Source organism: Benincasa hispida, chromosome 8, assembly GCF_009727055.1.
Source record: "Benincasa hispida cultivar B227 chromosome 8, ASM972705v1, whole genome shotgun sequence".
Lineage (NCBI taxonomy): Eukaryota > Viridiplantae > Streptophyta > Magnoliopsida > Cucurbitales > Cucurbitaceae > Benincasa > Benincasa hispida.
In genome coordinates this window covers 37,603,066-37,622,573 of record NC_052356.1, presented here as the reverse complement: position 1 = coordinate 37,622,573, position 19,508 = coordinate 37,603,066, and the positions used below count along the sequence as shown (strand labels likewise).

The following is a 19,508-nucleotide window of genomic DNA, read 5'->3' as shown; positions in this document are numbered from 1 at the left end:
GTTATATCATCTTTCAAGTTTCACCCAATAGGTTAAACCGTGCACTTGGAACTCTTCTGTCTAGCCTGATTTTGGGATTCCATTCATTCACTGTAGCCGAATCTAAGGTTGTTTGTAGCCACCATTCTAAGGTTCCAACTAATTGAATTATGCGCAATTGTGACTAGAATGATTTATCTTCATTTCAATGTAAGCAGATAATAACAAAAGAAATGATAACTTATGTACTGCTTTGTGATGGAGGATAAAAAATGTCAAGAATAACTCGCAGTGAAGAATTGTGATAAAGGAGGGACTTTGATTGATTGAATTTCATTGTGCTATATCACAGAGCTCAGATTATATACCTAGCCTCGAAGAGGATTAAGGTTGAGAGCCAACAATTGGGAAGGATTTCAACTAATGTAAGAAGAAGAGCTGATTACATCCATTATGAATTGTTCAGCGTCCGATTTTTGAATTTAATTCTAAGTTTGGGGGCAGCAGAAGTAGTACCTTCTGATGCCTCGGGCTTACTATGAACTCCTACTATTAATCTTGATCCACTAGGTTCGTTTGCTTCCAACTGCACGGGTGTTGACTTGGTTGGTGGTTCTTTTATTCGAGGCATTGCAATTGGCAGTGGCTTCACCTCTTCAATCAATAGCTTTGCCATCTCTTTTTCTTTTTGTTTCTTCTCTTTCTTCAGCCGTTTGCGCTCAATGTATTCAGGATCGTTGCGATGTTCTTTATGTTCTCGTTTACGTTTCTTTTCTTTGTCTTTCTTCTTCTTTTCCTTTTTCCCATGGCGAGAGTGCGAAGAGGCTAAGCCATGATCATGCTGTGGTAAAGAAAGTGTCTGAAGACTTGCATACTTCTGTGCATCAGCATCAATATTGTTATCTTGTATGATGCTCGATGACGAAGGATCTTCTGGCTGAAAATGTCCAAAAGCCCTACTGGAATCAGCCGTGCATTGGAACTCCTTCTCGAGTTCGTCACCATAACTTGTAAGTTTTGCACTGCCAATGCTGGCTGTCATGTGAGACCCGCGATCGTGACAGGAGTTAACTTCCTCTAGAATATGGTTGCTGATACTTGTAGCCTCAGCAATATTTCTTTGGGGTGCGTCAACAGAAACGGAACTACTGGGACCAACATCTGTTTCACGAGGTGCAGCATGAGATCTTTCAGTGGTCAGATTATCAGCATCTGCTCTACTTGTAGCAGCAGACGATCTGACTTTGATCTTAACAACCGGCAACTTCCTCTCGTGACTGTTGGAAACAGAGGCTGCTTCTCTGGGAGCTTCTGCTATTGCCCTAGCTTGCTTAGGAACCTCTGCAATTGCTCCTCCTTCCTTGGAAAGCTCGGGAATTGCCAAGCTGTCAGGCCTTAGTGTAGGAGTATGAAGTGGTTCTGATGACAGAGTTGCTGGAATATACGGCATAGGCGCCACTGCAGAGACTGATGATGGCTCTGGTGGATTGAATTCAGGAATGAGAGAAGTTAACATCCTCTTCTGTTCACTGCAAGTTCCCGTGTCACCCATATGCAATGTTTTATATTCTCTAGGAACTCCATAAAGTGTTGGGGGCCTGAAAATGAAGTAAAAAGAGAGTTTATACGAAACGATGCTTTGTCAAAAAAGGAATACAACAAATAAATAAATAAATAACAAAACCGTTGACATCATTAAGGTCAGACTAAAACCGTTGACATCATTAAGGTCAGACTAATACATAACAAACATTAGCATAGCCCTAGACCATGTTTTATCAGACTAATACATCAAAGTCCATCATGCTATATTCTCTAGGAAATCCATACTGATGGTTATATACAAAACCAACACAGGCGCTACTAAAGACAGCTTCAGTTAAGTAAAGAGCATCTCTTCTTAGTGCAGGAACATTAAGGTCAGACTAATTGAATACAGTAGAAAAATGTAAGGAAAATGTCAATAGCAGACAGAACCGTAACGTGCCCTCTCATGAAGACTATTGGAGAAGCCGATGACACTTATCCCCAAAGATCCACTTGAAACAAGCTTGGATACATAGTAGCGGAAAATGAAGACGCACAAGTTAAATCTATTAGACCTACCAACGATTTAAAGCATTACTTGGCATGTTAAGCCCATTTGTCTTCTGTTTGTCACAGAAACATGGTCAGGGGGATAAAAATAATAGAAAAAAAAAAGGAAAAAAAATACAATAATTAAGTACAAAACAGTAAAGCTTGCATTGAACTACGAGTGAGAGCAATTATGTATTCCCGTCTCTACTCAATTCAACGCTTGGGTTACCAGGGAAAAGGGTACCCACCTTCCTGCAAGGACTTGTAAAATACAGAACAAGTAGTGACGAAGATAGACATTGTTAAATGCCATCTGGCCTTCAAGTAGGAGGAGCAAAGCAACAAGAGTGTCATTATTGACTACATCATTTGAATCAGATCTTCGCATTATCTGACATAAACGCATAACTTGGACCCCCAGCTTCACTTGCCCTGCAATATGAGAACTTTCTTTCTTACGCTTAGAGAAAACCCATTTATATGGAACAAATAAATGGAATGGTCATTTGAATGAACGAATAATTAAACAAAACAAGAGATCAAAAGCATAGAAGACTAGGGATAACTTGAAGAGTATATGGTGGTNCGAGACAGAAAGATGAATGGCAGAATCAAACCTCGCAAGGAACTCTCTTCTTCTAAATATTTGATAAACAACAACAATGCTGCATCAATTCCGTTGCAGTGGTACTCAAGATCGAGAAGCGCTCGGGTTGCCTCAATTCGAACTTGCCACATGGAACTAAAATCTCGAAAAGGTCTTATCAGTTCAGAAATACGATCCTGTAGGAAGTTTAAAATACAATATGATACTCTTGTGGAATAGAATATCATTATAAAGTGCACCTCTTGACTAATAATATGAAGGCAAGAAAAAACTTACAAGAGAGAGAAGTCCAGATAGTTTCAGTGCAATCTGGGTTAAGGTTCTGATGCAGCTAATAGTCAAGATCCCGTTATAGCTAGGCATCAGCCTGTCACATATCATTTAGAGATGCATAAGATCTAGTTTCTTCATAAACACACTCCATATAATCAAATACCAATAGGTTGACCAACCTGTCAAACTGCAAAAGTCTATCAATCCTTTTAAGAAGCGATGCTAAAAAGAGAATGCTCTGCAATTTATCAAGGAAGAAAAATAAAAGAAATTAAAACAAGGGTCTAGGTAGAGAAAGAAACATGGCCAATAAAAGCAGAGGCAAAATGACTTATCTAAACAAATAGGTTAATTTTATTAAGGGCTCATTGGAAACTGTTGATTATTTCCCTTTTAGTGATATTCTCCATTGTATTTTTTGTATTATATTTGCTGTATCTTATTTTATTATATCTACTGTATTTTTACTTTTCCTTATTTCTAATGGGGTGTTCTTCTATTTAAGAAACTCTTTCCTCCTAAGAGAAATAAGAGAGAGAAATATTTTCCAGCGCATTAAATTTTTTGAAACCCCAAAAAAAACCTTAAAAACCCTAATTTTCTGAAAAAACTTAAAAAAAAAAAAAAAAAAAAACAAGCCTAGCCTTGCTGCCGCTGCCGCCACCGGTCGTCTCTTCGCAGCTGCCACTCTCTTCCACAGGTCAGCATTCGCGATCTACCTACAGCGCGTCTCTGCCCTTGCAATTTCGCATCTCTGCCCTCACAAGTTCGCGCCTCTTCAGACTTGACTGCAGGTTATCTTCATCAGCCGATCTCGTCTGCATTGTCGTCCGTTGCTTTCTGCCGCTCACCGCCGCAATATGTCGGACATTAAGACACCTATTGCTAAAGTCATCAACAATTGCATCCATTCCAACGGACCCACTGTTCAAATAACTACCATTCAACTTAATAGGGAAAATTTTCTTCGTTGGTCCCAAAGTGTTCAGATTCGTGGACAGGGGAAGATTAGTTACATCACTAAAGAAACAATCGCCCCTAGCCCAGATGACTTCATTTGTTGTGTAGGACGCTGAAAATTCCATGATCATGATTTGGCTTGTAAATTCCATGGTTGAAGACGTTAGTTGTAACTATATGTGTTACTCTACTGCCAAATAATTATGGGATAGTGTGATTCAAATGTATTCTAATTTGGATAACAAGTCACAGGTGTTTAAGTTGAATTCTAAATTGAATGATATACAACAAGGAAGCCAATCAGTTACACAAAACTTTCAGTCCCTATTTGGCAAGACCTTGATCTCTACGCAGCTGCCCACTCTCTTCCGCCGGTCAACATTCGCGATCTACCTGCAATGCGTCTCTGCCCTTGCGATTTCGCATCTCTGCGCTCACAAGTTCGCACCTCTTCTAACTCGACCGCAAGTTATCTTCATCGGCCGGTCTCTATTGCATTGTCGTCCACTGCTTGCTACCACTCACCGCCACAATATGCCAGACATTAAGACACCTATTGCTAAAGTCGTTGACAATTGCATCCATTCCAACAGTCCCACTGTCCAAATAACCACCATTCAACTTAATAGGGAAATTTTTCTTCATTGGTCCCAAAGTGTTCGGATGTATATTCGTGAACAAGGGAAGATTAGTTACATCACTAAATAAACAATCGCCCCTAGCCTAGATGACTTCATTTGTTGTGTGGGATGTTGAAAATTCCATGATCGTGACTTGGCTTGTAAATTCCATGGTTGAAGACGCCAGTTGTAACTATGTGTTACTCTACTGCCAAGGAATTATGGGATAGTGTGATTCAAATGTATTTTGATTTGGGCAACAAGTCACAGGTGATTAAGTTGAATCTTAAATTGGATGATATACAACAAGGAAGCCAATCAGTTACACAAAACTTTTAGTCCCTATTTGGCAAGACCTTGATCTCTTTAATATGTATGACCGGAAACAGGAAATCTACAGAGAACCAAAAGCACTATAAGAAAACTGTTGAAGATGGTCGCATTTACAAATTCCTTGTTGGTCTCAATGTTGAGTTTGATGACGTTAGAGGTAGGATACTTGGGAAAACTACTTTTCCAACTATTAATGATGTGTTTTCTGAAGTTCGTAGGGAAGAAAGCCACAGGAATGTTATGATCGGAAAAAAAAAACTATTGATTAAGTTGAATGCTCTGCATTGGTGACAAACTGAAGGCGTCTGATCAATCCAACAAGCCACTTGAAAAGTCTCGTGTCTGGTGCGACCACTGCAATAAACCTCAACATACGCATGAACTTGTCGGAAACTTCATGGAAAAACTGCAAATTGGAAAAGTTCTAAGCAAAGTGAGAGGAATTCCCATCAGCATACCTCTAATGCTAATGTTCTTGACTCCAGCCCATTTACTGAAGAGCAGATTGATCAAATTCTGAAGATGCTAGAGACCAATTCATCATCTGGTAATCCTAGTGTTTACTTGGCACAATCAAGTACTTGTTCTCAGGCTCTCTCTTGCCTCAATTCCGAAGCCTTTGATCATATGACTAGCTCCTCTTGTTTATTTGATTCATATTCCCTCGTGTATTGCAATGAAAAAATTTAAATTGTCAATGGTAGTTTCACCTCTATTGCATGAAAAGGAACTATTCCTTTGACTATAAAACTTACATTATGATTTGTTCTTCATGTTCCAAAATTAGCTTGCAATTTGTTATCTTTTAGTAAATATCTTTTGTGAAACTCATTGTATCTTCCAGGATCAGGACTCGGGTGGACGATTGGGCGTGCTAGGATGATTGATGGTCTCTATTACTTTGATGAAGTTTCAGCTAGTCATAAAAAAGTTCAAGGTTTGTGTAGTGTTTGTTCTCCTTCTGCTAAAGAAACTATCATGCTTTGGCATCGTAGATTAGGACATTCAAATTTCTTCTACTTAAAATATTTGTTTCCCGGTTTATTTAAAGGATTTGATTGTTCAATTTTTCATTGTGAAAGTTGTATTTTTGCCAAACATCATCGGTCCACTTATTTGCCTAGACCTTACAACGCTTCATCACCTTTTTCCTTAATTCACACACTGATTTTTGGGATCCGTCTAAAGTTTTGATTCATAGTGGTAAGTGTTGGTTTGTTACCTTTATAGATGATCACACTTGTCTAACTTGGCTCTATTTGTTAACAAAAAAGTCAAGGTCAAAGAGGTTTTTGTTCGGTTTTACAATATGATTGAGACTCAATTTCAAACTAAAATTCGTATTCTTCATTCTAATAATGACACTGAATATTTTAATAAACAATTAACCAATTTTTTACAAGATAAGAGTAATTTTCATCAAGCTACATGTCGCGATACTCCTTAGCAGAATGGCATAATTGAGCGAAAAAATACACTTAGTTGAAGTTGCTCGTGCCCTTATGTTTTCTATGAATATTCCAAAATATTTGTGGGGTGATGCTTGCATACCTAATAAATCTCATGTCGTCTAAGGTTTTGAATTTTAAAACTCCTCTGAGTCACTTCCGAGAGTGTTTTCCTAATGCCCGACTGTATTCTGACTTACCATTAAAATTATTTAGGGGTATTGCTTATATTCTTACCCTACTCTTTCTAACACTAAACTTGATCCTCGAGCCATTAAATGCATTTTTTTAGGCTATGTCTCTCATAAGAAGGCTTACAAATGTTGTGATCCTTTGACCAACAAGTATTTTGAAAGTAGGATGCGTCTTTTTTGGAAAATCAACCATATTTTAGCCCAAATTCTCTTCAGGGGAGACATCCAACCTTGAAGATAATTTTTGGGACACTTCACCTCTCCCAAACATCACTTGTTCTGAAATTATAAGTTCTAGTCCTTCAATGCCAAAAGTTGGAAGTTCTTCTTTAGGGGGAAAGACACTACAAACTGACTTGACAGGTCAAAATCTTGAACTTCAAGTTTATACTAGAAGAAACTTGACTCAAAGAGAGTGAGATCAAACAATTGACTTATTGCAAGACCATGGTCCGATGAATGATCTTGAGGATCCAGGTATTAGACACTCTACTTCTATTTCTCCTGGTTCGCCTTCTCATAATCCTTTACCTGATGTCTCTGATCTTGATATTCCAATTGCCCATAGGAAAGGTACTCGTAAATGTACCAAATATCCCATTGCAATCTTTCTTATCATAGATTGTCTGTCATAAAATAACCAAGTCTTCACATCTAAAATAACCAACCTATTTGTTCCAAGGAATATTCAGGAGGCTCCAAATGATTTGAATTGGAAACTCAGTGATGGAAGAGATTAATGCACCGAAACAAAATTGCATATGGGACATAGTTAAACTACTAAAATATAAGAAAACAGTAGGATGCAAATGGGTGTTCACTGTAAAGTGTAAAGCTGATGGAAGTATTGAATGGTACAAGGCCAGATTGGTGGCCAAGGGGTTCACTCAGACCTATGGAATTGATTATCAAGAAACATTTGCTCCGGTTGCTAAAATTAATTCTAACAAAATCCTGCTTCTATTGCAAACAATTTAAATTGGCCTCTTTATCAACTTGATGTTAAAAATGTCTTCCTTAATAGGGATCTTAAAGAAGAGGTGTTTATGGATTTGCCACCTGGTTTTGAGGTGGATCTCGGGATTAATAAAGTGTGCAAATTAAAGAATCATTATATGGTCTTAAACAATCTTCTAGAGCATAGTTTGAATGTTTGGGAAAGGCAGTCACTAGCTATGGATTCAGTCAAAGTCAAGCTGATCATACTATGTTTTATAAATATACTAGAAATGGCAAGATTGTTGGGTTGATAGTGTATCTTGATGATATCATACTTAAAAGTAATAATGAGACAGGACTGAATATCTTGAAGAAAAAAACTTGTTAATGATTTCGACCTGGGATCCTTGAAGTATTTCCTTGGCATGGAAGTTGTCAGGTCCAAAAATGGCATTCTTGTCGACCAAAGGAAGTATATTCTTGACCTACTGAACGAGACACGTTTACTTGATTACAAGATAGCAGAAACTCCCATTGAGCAGAATTTAAAATTGGTAGCTGCAACTAAGAAAGATGTAAAAAAAAAGGAAAAGTACCATAAACTTGTAGGGAGACTCATACACCTCTCTCACACATGTTCTGACATTGTTTTTACAGTTAGTATGGTAAGTCAGTTCATGCATTCTCCCGAGCCCATTCACTTTGACACAATTTATAGAATTTTGAGATATTTAAAAGGTACTCCATGAAAAGGTATATTATTCATGAAGTATGACCACCTACATGTTGAGGTTTACACTGATACTGATTGGGCAGGTAGCACGACTAATAAAAGATCCACTTCGAGTTATTACTCTTTTGTTTGAGGAAATTTGGTTACTTGACGAAGTAAAAAACAAAGTGTGATTGCAAAAAGTAGTGTTGAAGCATAATTTAGGGCATTAGCCCATACTATTTGTGAAGGCGTATGGATAAGAAGAAGTTAGCAATTTCCATTATCCACGATCCAATCCTTCATGATAGGACAAAACATATTGAAGTTGATAAACACTTCATAAAGGAGAAGCTTGATGCAAGAATAATATGTATCCCCTACCTTCCGATAACATAGCAAATTGTAGATGTGTTAACTAAAGGTCTTCCAAAGTGGTAGTTCAACAATTTGATTGACAAGCTGGCCATGAATGATATCTTCAAATCAGCTTGAGGGGAAGTGTTGATTATTTCCTTTTTAGTATTTTTGCATTATATTTGTCGTATCTTATTTTATTATATTTGCTGTATTTTTATTTTTTCGGGGTGTTCTTCTATTTAAGAAACTCTTTCCTCCTAAGAGAAATAAGAGAGATTAATATTTTCCAGCAAAAACACCCACCCATGAAAGACCACACAGATGTACAGTAACCCCATTACCAAAAAGGAACATAAAGGTTGAATAGGGATTGCAGAACAAGTGTAATAATAAATGGGTTTTGGGAATGTAGTCATTTATATTTTAGAGCAAGTAGATTGCCTTGAAATGGCGGTGTCCACATATATGAGCAAAGATTGTTCTGGTGGTTTAAGAAGACGAGATTTCCTCTTAAGTTGAGAAATTCTCGAGCTAAATTTGGTGCAAGGATGACGAAGACAAAGGTTTAGGAAACAAACTTCACGTTTTAAAACAGAAAACAGAAAACAAATTTGTTATCAAATGGAACTTTTGTAACTACGATGGCAACCATCCATTAGATTTGAAGTGGGCAAAATACTAAAAAATTCAGCACTGGGTGCAGTCATATAAACAATAACTAAGAGATAGAAAATTAAGTTCTACAACATATCATATCAAGAAACTATCAAATGATACAAGCAGAGAAGAGTACATTCCAACCTGTTGCCCAAATTCAAGCTCACCAACTGACTGGACTAGTGCAGCCAACCAGAAAACATCAGAGTACGGATTCCCATTGTTGTCGTTGTACTACCAAAATACAAAGAAATTGGTATTTAAAAATGAATCACAAACAAAATTTTGAAAAAAAAAAAAAAGGAGAGGAAAAGAAACATAATATCAAAAAGAAAATTAAGTTATAATTTTTATGCTACCCCAACTACATGCAGAGGTTGTTTAAAAATAAAAAGAATAATAATAATTATAATAACAGTGGTCATCATAAGATAACGATTCTCTTTTTGGCATTCCCCGAGAAAAGTCTAAAAATTACCCCAAATCTTCAGTTTATATTCCCCTATTGAAATTTCAAAGTACTAGCGCATTTTTGTGATGTAGCATCGTTTTAAAATGTTGTATCGCCATATTCCTCAGAGCCATGTGAATATTCCCCCGCCACATACTAAAAACATTGTTCAAAAAGAAAACTTCTGAGGTGTCTTCTTTGGCGCCTCTGTCGAATGGATTTCATAACTGTCATGAGCCTTGAAATTCTTGGTTTTTTTTTTAAGATAAGAAACATTTCATTGATGAATGAAATAAAGAGAAACTCCAACATCAATAGGTGATTTCAACACCAATTGGAAATTAAATAAGATAAACTTAAATGAGTAAATGGGTGGTTAGTTTTGCACCAATAAAAAACAATGGCAAAACCAAATCCAACAATCTATCAAAAGAGGAAAAAGAATCTCTGAATAAATGGCCATTGTGTGTTCTCTCATTACTCCATTTTGCGCAAATTAAATGCCATTGTTTCTTCCAATTCCTCCTATTTCCTCTTTGGAAGTCAAAATCCCCAAAAAGTTAACATTTTTTACCCGGCTGGGGAGGATTAACACTGTTGACTTTACCCAGAGGTCTATGTTAGGCCTCAATGATGTGTTGATGCGGTTGTGCTTCTGAGGATTTTTTTCTTTTTTCTTTTTCTTCTTCTCTTTTTTTTTTAATAACAATTTTTTTTTTTTTTTGCTTCTGAGGATTTGAATCATCTACTACAGATTTGCTACTTGCCGTTTCAATTTGGGATAAAGGGTTGTCTGTTACATGTCACCCTACCCTATTTAGAGAAATAAGAGAACGTTTACATGAATTCATAGTTCTGGGGGAAGGTGTGGTCCAAGGAGTCCATGGATCATTTTAGTATCTCTTTATGGTGTTTTGTAATTACCCCTTGTTTTTAATTCTCAACAATTGAAGACTTCTTTTAATGGAAAAAACAACCGCTCTTCGAGGAAAAAAAAATGAAAGAATATAAGGGCTTATATTCTTTGGTCAAATGCGGTTAAAGCCATGATTTCAGAAATATGGTTTGAGCAAAACCAAAGAGTATTCCACAACAAGGCTACTGAATGGTCAGACAGTTTTGGTTCAGCCCGCTTATTAGCTACCTCTTAGTGCTCTCAGTCCAAATTTTTTTGCTGATTATTCTATTCAGAACATTTTGCTCAATTGGAGTGCTTTTATACCTTCTTTATAATCAACTAGTAGCCTCTATTTTTGTTCGTTAGTTTCATCTTGTAAATGGATATGATGAGGGTGCTATGGAGGTATCGACCTAGTTGAGATGTTCTCGTGCACCAACTGATCCATAGAACTTCGAATTATTATAATTATCTCGTATTGTTGTATCTCGAGCATTGTATTTTGAGCAATTAGTCTCTTTTCATTATATCAGTGAAAAGTTTGTTCTCTTCAAAGTCGAAGCCTAAAGAGGAACATGAAATCTATCGAAGGACCAAGCATTTGAAGAATCGCTCTCCAAACCTTTATTTTTATTTATTTATTTTATTGAAAACAACTTTCATTGAGAAAGAGTGAAAGAATACAAGGGCATACAAAAAAAATAAGCCCACAAAACAACCCACTAGAGAAAGGGTTTTCAGTTAAGTAAGATGTTGCCTAGTGAATAATTACAAAAAAAAAAAAAAAAAAAAAAGAGAGAGAGAGAGAGAGAGAGCGCTTCGGAACCGAAGCCTAAAGCGAAACATGAAACCTCACTAAGGACCAAACCTCGTTAGGGTCCTTGTCCAACCGTCTAAACACCCTCTCACTCTAAATGTCCCACAAAGCAGCGCACACCCCACCAGACCACAACAAATGAGCCATCTCTCGACAGATGGAGGAGGAACTCCTCGATCATCGTTCGAATATCCCTCTAGCCAACAATTTGAATATCAAACTCTTGCAAGAAACAACTACACATAGACCTCGCAAACTGGCAACCCCAAAGAAGGTGATTTTCCTTCGCCTTCCAATAGAGAATACAGCAAAAAGGACCCTTAACGGATCCATCTTCTTAGCAAGCCTATCCAAAGAGTTCAAACAATTAAGCAAAACCTCTTAGTAAAGAACCTGATTTTCTTTGGTATCTTCATCTTCCAAACCACATCAAAAACCAACTCACTAACAGGAGAGAGATCCAGCAACATTCTACATAACGATTTACAAGAAAACCCATCCATAGGATCAGCTATCCACATGTGAACATCCCTTCTCCCCTCCCTAAAATTGCACCTTTCCAACAAAGAAAGAAAAGAGGTCACCTCCATTGTCTCCCTATTGAACAAATGGCAACTAAAACCGAAAGAAAAGGACACAGAGCTCCCCGACCAAACCAAAAAGTCATAGACCGGACGGTTTTTAAAGGAAGACAAGTGATAAAGATATAAAAATGCAAAGCAAAGGGGACTATCCCCAACCCACCGATTTCCCAAAAATACATTTCCTTACCATCCCCCAATATAACGAACCAAATGGGAAAAGGAAGCTTGATCATTATATCTTTCCAAGGATTCCAGCGTGTGCCCTTAACCCCCTTCACCACCCAATCAAAGGAATGAGTACCATGCTTACTCACAATGATTCTATGCCACAAAGATTTGAATTTAGGGGCAAAACGCCAAAGCCACTTAGCCAATAGAGCTTTGTTACAAACTTTTAAATGTTTTACCATTCCTCTCTCCCTAAAGATCACACAAAATAGCACAAACCTGACTAGCCATGAAAACTAGCCTAAAAGGAAAATTTGGGAAACTTCCTTCCCAACCCTATGATGGGCAAGCTTGAAACTGGAAGTCTAAAAAGGCTAAGCCAAACAGATCTTGCATACTCACACCTCCAAAGAGGTAAAGAATATGCTCGAGGTTATCATCTACCTTCCAAGAGAGAATAACAGAATGGGCCAATAAGGGAAACTTCCTCGAAAGTCGATCCAAATTATTAGCTTGACCATGTAACACCTGCAAGTTAAAGAACCTAACCTTCTATGGAATCTTTATCCTCCACATAGTAGAAAAGATAGACACACTGTTAGGAGAAAGGTCCAATAAACAACGAAAGAAGGAATTACAAGAAAGACCACCCAAAGGGGTAAGGAGTCCGAACCCTTCCCTTCCCAACCTAAAGTCAACCTCTCATATCAAAGACGGGGGAGAGGAAACATCCACCGCTTATCTATCGGTCAACACATGACAGAAACCAAAAGAAAAAGAGACCTAGCTTCCAGATCATACCAAAAATCAGCCACCAAACGATTTTTAAAAAGAGCTCCCTACGTAATTGGACCACTAGAAATTTTTTTGTAACTTTTTTGTGTTTCTCCTTTATTTTTTGGTTGGATTTTATTGCCTTCCCCTTTTTACTGACTGCTTTATTCCAAGTTATCAAATCTTGGTTTGCTCCTATTTGGTGGATTTGTTTTCCTTTTTTACTGGCTTCTTTATTCCAAGTCTTAATTAAATATTTTATCATTCCAGAACCAAATACAAAAAAGTACAATAACTGATGAGGAAAAAAAATACCATTTCTCACTAATTTGCCTGCGTCAATTATTAAGGTATTAACAAAACTAAATTACTCAAGAAGATAATCACTAGTTAAGCCTCTTAGATTTAGTTTAAATTCAGATAAACATCAAGAGGAGAAAGAACCAATACATATAATAGTTACGTATAAAGCAGTTTTTCAGCTTCCAAAGCATCTGTTGTCTACTGTTTACATAATTAAATAGTTGAACCTTAAATCTAGACAACTTGGCAAAAACATCATAGTTAAAAAACGAAAACTTGTTTATCATTCTCATATTCACTATTGGCCAACTGTCAAGTTCAAAGAATAGCATCACCATTTACAGGAAAATTCAAGTACATACAAACCTAAATACTCCCATGTAACCCCTTGTAAACAAACACGGAGCATTAAAGAGCATTAAACAAACAAGCAGGGTGAAAATCAAGATTTTTTTTTTTTTTTGGGTCAAACATATTGGCCCGCTCATGAAAACAAGCAGAAAGAACACTACCTTCAAAAGTTGCAAAACAAACTCAACAGCTTCTCTAGGGCTTTTTTGGTCAGAGGTCCTGACCATAGCAACAGCATGAGGAATGGCCTATAAGAACCCCCAAAAAGGAAGAAAGAACCACACATGCGCACACAAGGAAAAATATAGCACCTTAGTATTCGAGTGAGAACCAAATAAAGTAAAAAATTAAGTGTACAGAAATTGTCACTCAAATAAAGTAAAAAACAACGATCAACCAACAATCCTAGATTTCTAATATCTAGACGTGATTGAAGGATTCATTCAATCAGTGATGCACACATCAACTTTAACTCAGACAATATTCACTTCTAAGTATGTGCTCATGTTCTTAATTATGGGCATGAGTCGTGGGGACCGCCTCGTAATGTTATTAAGAGTACAAAAAGAGCATACAAAATATTCTGAAATCATCAATGACCACAGCACAGACCGACGAAAAAGTCCTTTAGATCATTAGATGCATATTCTGAAAATGCTCATAAAATAAGCCACTCCTTATTGTGCATTGTTTGTATGTAGTCTGCATGAAGGTCAATTCAAACTCTATATAGAAAAGAATAGGACTGTAGAGACAGCAGAACGTAAAAAATAGGCAACAATGTCATCTTTTAAACAATCTGGAAGAAAGAGAACGACAAAGCTTTCAAGATTATATCCACTTGGAGAGTATCTGATTTAATTGGAATTATTTAGGTATCATTTTAATGATTTTCATAGTATTAGTATCAGGTTGTTTTGCATGAGTATTATCTGAATAACCGATGCCCACATAAGATATCCAGAAAGGATATGCAACAAATTGTGACAATTTTATGGCTTCATATGGTTTATACAAGAACCATTTCAGAACTGTGGAAACCAAATAGGCTGTTCCACAACACATTACAAATCCTACCTCATTGCATTACCTCAAGAAGAAAATACTCCGGAAAATCACGAAATTCATTTGGCCTGGTAAGAATATCAGAAAAAGAAAGAGTCATAATAGGCGATCCAAAAGTAAACTCACTAAAACAAAACTCTTTTGGATCTTACTTGGGGAGTCCAGTATCTGCATCAAACCTCTGACTTTTAAAAAATTTAATCAAATTAAGCAAACCAGCCCAATCAGTATCCTGCAGAAGAAAGTCAAATTCAACTAAAAGAATGAGGAACCTGCGTTACTTTACAGTTTACACAGGTTAAGTGACAAATTTATAGCTCCTGAATGTCTACGTTCCACTGGGTTGGAAAAATGAGGAATCGTTATTTAACCTTCCAACAAGGAATAGTCAATAAATAAGTAGATAAATTGCTGTAGAACCAATTTAGATAAAGAAATAAAGGTTTCAGTTAAGCGTTCAAGTCTGAAATAAAATAATGGCAATAATACCTCTGAGGCTGTTTTGGCCATTGCCACTGCTGCTTCAATTCTTACTCTCCAGAAGGCCTTCATACCAAAGTTCAGCTACTCACAATCCATTGTAAGTTTAAAAGATGATAAATAACTGTATCTCAAAAAGATTTATGACCTTGGGGTCTCTCAGGAAATTGTTCAGAGCATTAACAACAGCAAAAGATGGTTGAGGCAACATCTCTAAGGTCGCGATTGCTTGTGCTTGGGCAATGACATCCTTGTCCTTCTCTAATTGATTGATCTGATAATGAAAGACAAATTGGAGTAAATATTTTACGTAAAAATACATGTACACAATTGTTAAATCATCAATCAACCTTTAGCTTTAAGCTGATGGGTTTGAATTTAATATGAACTGCATGGGGCTTGAAAATTTGTTGAAGACCCAACAAGTGGAATTCAATATTAGTTGAAGAGTGTAAAACTATTAGATTTGAAAAAGAATCTGAATGTTTTATTCATTCACCAAAGATATGAATATATACAAGTGTACAAGGCATAGAAAAGAAAAATATCACAAAATATTTACAAGAATGGAAAATCCTAATTATAGAATTATAACACTCCCCCTCAAGTTGGAGCATATATGTTAATCACGTCCAACTTATTACATAGAAAATCTATACGTCTTCCATCCAATGCTTTCGTGAAGATATCTCCTAATTGTTCTCCAGTCTTCACATATCCTGTAGATACCAACCCTTGTTGAATTTTCTCACGTACAAAATGGCAATCAACTTCAATATTTTTGGTCCTTTCATGAAATACTGGATTAGACGTAATATGAAGTGTTGCTTGATTATCACACCACAACTTTGTCGGTGTGGTGATTTCAAATCCCAACTCAACAAGAAGTTCACATATCCAAATCAATTCACACACAGATTGTGCCATTGTTCTATATTCTGATTCTGCATTTGAACGTGACACCACATTTTGCTTTTTACTCTTCCAAGAAATCAAATTACCACCAACAAAAACACAATACCCTGAGGTTGATCTTCTGTCTTCTTTAGATCCTGCCCAATCAGCGTCTGAGAAACATTCAATATTAGTATGACCATAATCCTTATATAATAAACCACGTTCGGGAGCAGCCTTCAAATAACAAAGAATTTGTTCCAATGCAGCCCAATGATCAACTGTAGGACATGACATGTACTGACTCACAATACTTACTGAATAGGCTATGTCGGGTCGAGTCACTGTAAGGTAATTAAGTTTTCCCACTAACCTCCTATATCTTTCAGGATCTTTTAGTTGGGCAACATTGGGGTACTACATGGCTTAGCCCCTAGCTTTCCTGTTTCAGTCAACAAGTCAAGTTCTGTGATAATAAAATTCCTTTCTTGCTTCTTATTACCTCAATTCCTAAGAAGTATTTCAACATGCCCAAATCTTTAGTATGGAATTGACTATGAAGAAAGGTCTTTAGAGACTGGATACCTGAAGCATCATCACCAGTAATCACAATATCATCCACATATACAACTAACAAGATGACACCACCCTCAGATCTCTTAAAAAAGACTGAATGATCTAACCTACTCTTTCGCATTCCAAAGCTTTCAATCACCTGATTAAATTTACCAAATCAAGCTCGTGGGCTCTGCTTTAATCCATACAAGGATTTACGAAGGCGACACACTGTTCCATTCTCTCCCTGAGCAACAAACCCTGGTGGTTGCTCCATTTACACCTCTTCTTGAAGATCACCATGAAGAAATGCATTTTTAATATCAAGCTAATGTAAAGGTCAATGATTGATTGAAGCTAATGAAATAAACAACCTCCCAGATGCCATTTTGGCTACAGGAGAAAAAGTATCAGCATAGTCAACGCCATAAGTTTGTGCGTAGCTTTTCGCTACGAGGCGCGCTTTTAACCGAGTAACAGAACCATCAGGATTGACTTTAACTGCAAACACCGATTTGCAACTGATAGCCTTCTTTCCTACAGGAAGAGAAACTAAATCTCAAGTACAATTATCATCTAAGGCAGTCATCTCCTCCACCATTGCGGCACACCAACCAGGATGAGACAAAGCCTCATGAACAGTCTTAGGGATGGATACAGACTCTAAGGATGCAATGAATGAATATGTGAAAGGCGACAAATGGTTATATGAAACAAAAGAGGAAATAGGATGAGCACATGTACGTTTACCTTTACGAAGAGCAATAGGGAGATCATCACTCGTTTCTAGATCCACTTACGAAGAAGACTCTGGTACAGGGCATGGAACTAAAGGAGGTTGTCTTCGTGTATAGACCTTAACGATGGGTGGAAGAGTAGAGATAGCCACAGGTAGAGATGAATCAGGAAGAGGATCGGAGGGAGAAGCAACTGTGTAGACAAGGAAATCATCTCCTACTTCCTTATGCTCCCCCTGACTCTTATTCGGAGAGAATAATGATGATGAAAAAATGAGATATGTTCAAAAAACGTGATATCAGGAGAGACAAAATATTTATTTAGCTAGGACAATAACACCGATACCCCTTTTGGACACGGGAATAACCAAGGAAAACATATTTTAAGGACTTTGGATCCAGCTTGGTATGCTGAGGCCGAACATCCCAAACAAAGCAGGTACAACCAAATATTTTGGGTGGAATGGGAAACAAATTTTGCTTGAGGCATAAAGTATGAAAAGGTATCTCGAAGAAGGCATACGATTTATTAAGAAACAAGCTGTGGAAACAGCATCAGCCCAAAAGGATTTTGGAACATGCATCTGAAACATCAAAGCTCTGGCTGTCTCAAGGAGATGACGATTCTTTCGTTCTGCAACTCCATTTTGGGATGGAGTATCGACACAAGAAGATTGATGAAGAATACCATGGACATCTAAATAAGACTTGAGTGTATGAGAGAAATATTCCTTAGCAATATCACTCCGTAGGATTTTAAGAGCACCACTAAACTGAGTTTGGATTTCAGCATGGAAGTTACAAAAATGAGAAAGTAACTCAGAACGACTTTTCATTAAATATAACCACGTAGTACGAGAATAGTCATCGACAAATGTAACAAAATACTGAAACCCTCCTTTGGACTCAATAGGACAAGGACCCCAAACATCAAAATGGACTAATTCAAAAGGAGCACTAGCTCGTTTATTGACTCGAGGATACAAACTCAAACGATGAAATTTAGCAAACTGACATGACTCACAATCTAAAGAAGACAGATGTTGAAGTTGTGGACGAAGACTCTTCAACACAGAGATAAACAGATGACCCAAACGACAATGCTCTTCAAAGGGAGACGACACACTTGAGCATGTGATGGCCGTAGGTGTTTGTGGTTCAAAGATGTGAAGACCTCCAACTTCACGCCCTTTACCAATAGTCTGTTTCGTCATAAGATCCTGAACTAAGCAATAACCAGGAAAAAAGGAGACACAACAATGAAGATCACGAGTGAGTATACTGATCGAAATCAAATTAAACGAGAAATGTGGTAAATTTAAATGTGATGACAAAGAAATTGATTCAGTAAGATGGACAGTTCCTAATCCTAAAACAGGAGTGGAGGTTCCATCAGCTATAGTAACATTAGGTGAAGAGGTAGATGTACAAAGGTTAGAGAATAAACTAGGGTTACCTGTCATATGGTCTGTAGAGCCAGAATCAATGACCATTTTGACGTGGAAGAAAGAAGGCATTTAGAAATGTTACCTGTCTCTGCGATGGCCGTAATGGGAGTAGAAGATGATGCCCTCAATGACTCTTGATACTGCTGAAATTTAGCAAACTCCTCTGCAGAAATCGTAATTGACTTGTCAAGATTATCAAGAGTAGAGGCGACATAAGCAAAGGGTGATGGCATCCTCTGACCCTTATTCAGCAATTTTTTGCATTCACGTTTCGTATGGCCAGGTTTATGACAATAATAGCAAACAATACCTCCTGGATTTGATCTTTGGTTATTTGGATGACCTTTGAAGCTATTTGATTCACCCCCCTTATTACCTCTGTAATCATTTGTGCACCCAATCAAAGCACTGCTAGAATCAGATGACGTAACTGCTTGTCTTTTCAGTACGAAGTATTCAAGTGTAAGCTTCTTCCAACGAGGAGATATTTGAGCTTGACAACACTTGATCTTTGGCCATCTCATATTTAAGTGCAAGGCCTACTAAAAAGCTCATGATAAACAACTTTTCACGTTGAGCCATTAGAACTTTTGGATCCGTGCTAATTGGCATCAAGGCATTGAATTCCACGCATGTATTTTTAACCTCCATAAAGTAGCTTGTAAGGGATTTTTCTCCTTGATCAGGTTGATATAGAGTCTTACAAACATCAAACACTCTATTAATATTCTCTTTCCCTGAATAAAGAAAATCCAGATATTCCAATAGTTCCTTGACTGATTCGCAGTGATTTACTAGTTCAACAATTTCACGGTCAATAGA

At 37.2% G+C, this 19,508-nt stretch overlaps 1 protein-coding gene across 2 annotated transcripts in view; it reads right to left on the bottom strand.

Moving 5' to 3' along the window:
• Positions 1-278: 278 nt before the first annotated feature.
• Positions 279-19,508, bottom strand: part of LOC120083139 (transcription initiation factor TFIID subunit 2) — a 35,816-nt gene continuing 16,586 nt past the window's right edge. For both annotated transcript variants that reach the window (XM_039038722.1, XM_039038723.1), the window contains exons 15-25: positions 15,201-15,326; positions 15,062-15,118; positions 14,725-14,804; positions 14,598-14,640; positions 13,669-13,755; positions 9,306-9,395; positions 3,118-3,176; positions 2,942-3,032; positions 2,676-2,841; positions 2,307-2,490; positions 279-1,577 (exon numbers count right to left, since the gene is read on the bottom strand). In XM_039038722.1, the coding sequence (XP_038894650.1) occupies positions 431-1,577; positions 2,307-2,490; positions 2,676-2,841; positions 2,942-3,032; positions 3,118-3,176; positions 9,306-9,395; positions 13,669-13,755; positions 14,598-14,640; positions 14,725-14,804; positions 15,062-15,118; positions 15,201-15,326 (2,130 nt within the window). In that variant the 3' untranslated portion in view covers positions 279-430. The remainder of the gene's footprint in view (positions 1,578-2,306; positions 2,491-2,675; positions 2,842-2,941; positions 3,033-3,117; positions 3,177-9,305; positions 9,396-13,668; positions 13,756-14,597; positions 14,641-14,724; positions 14,805-15,061; positions 15,119-15,200; positions 15,327-19,508) is intronic.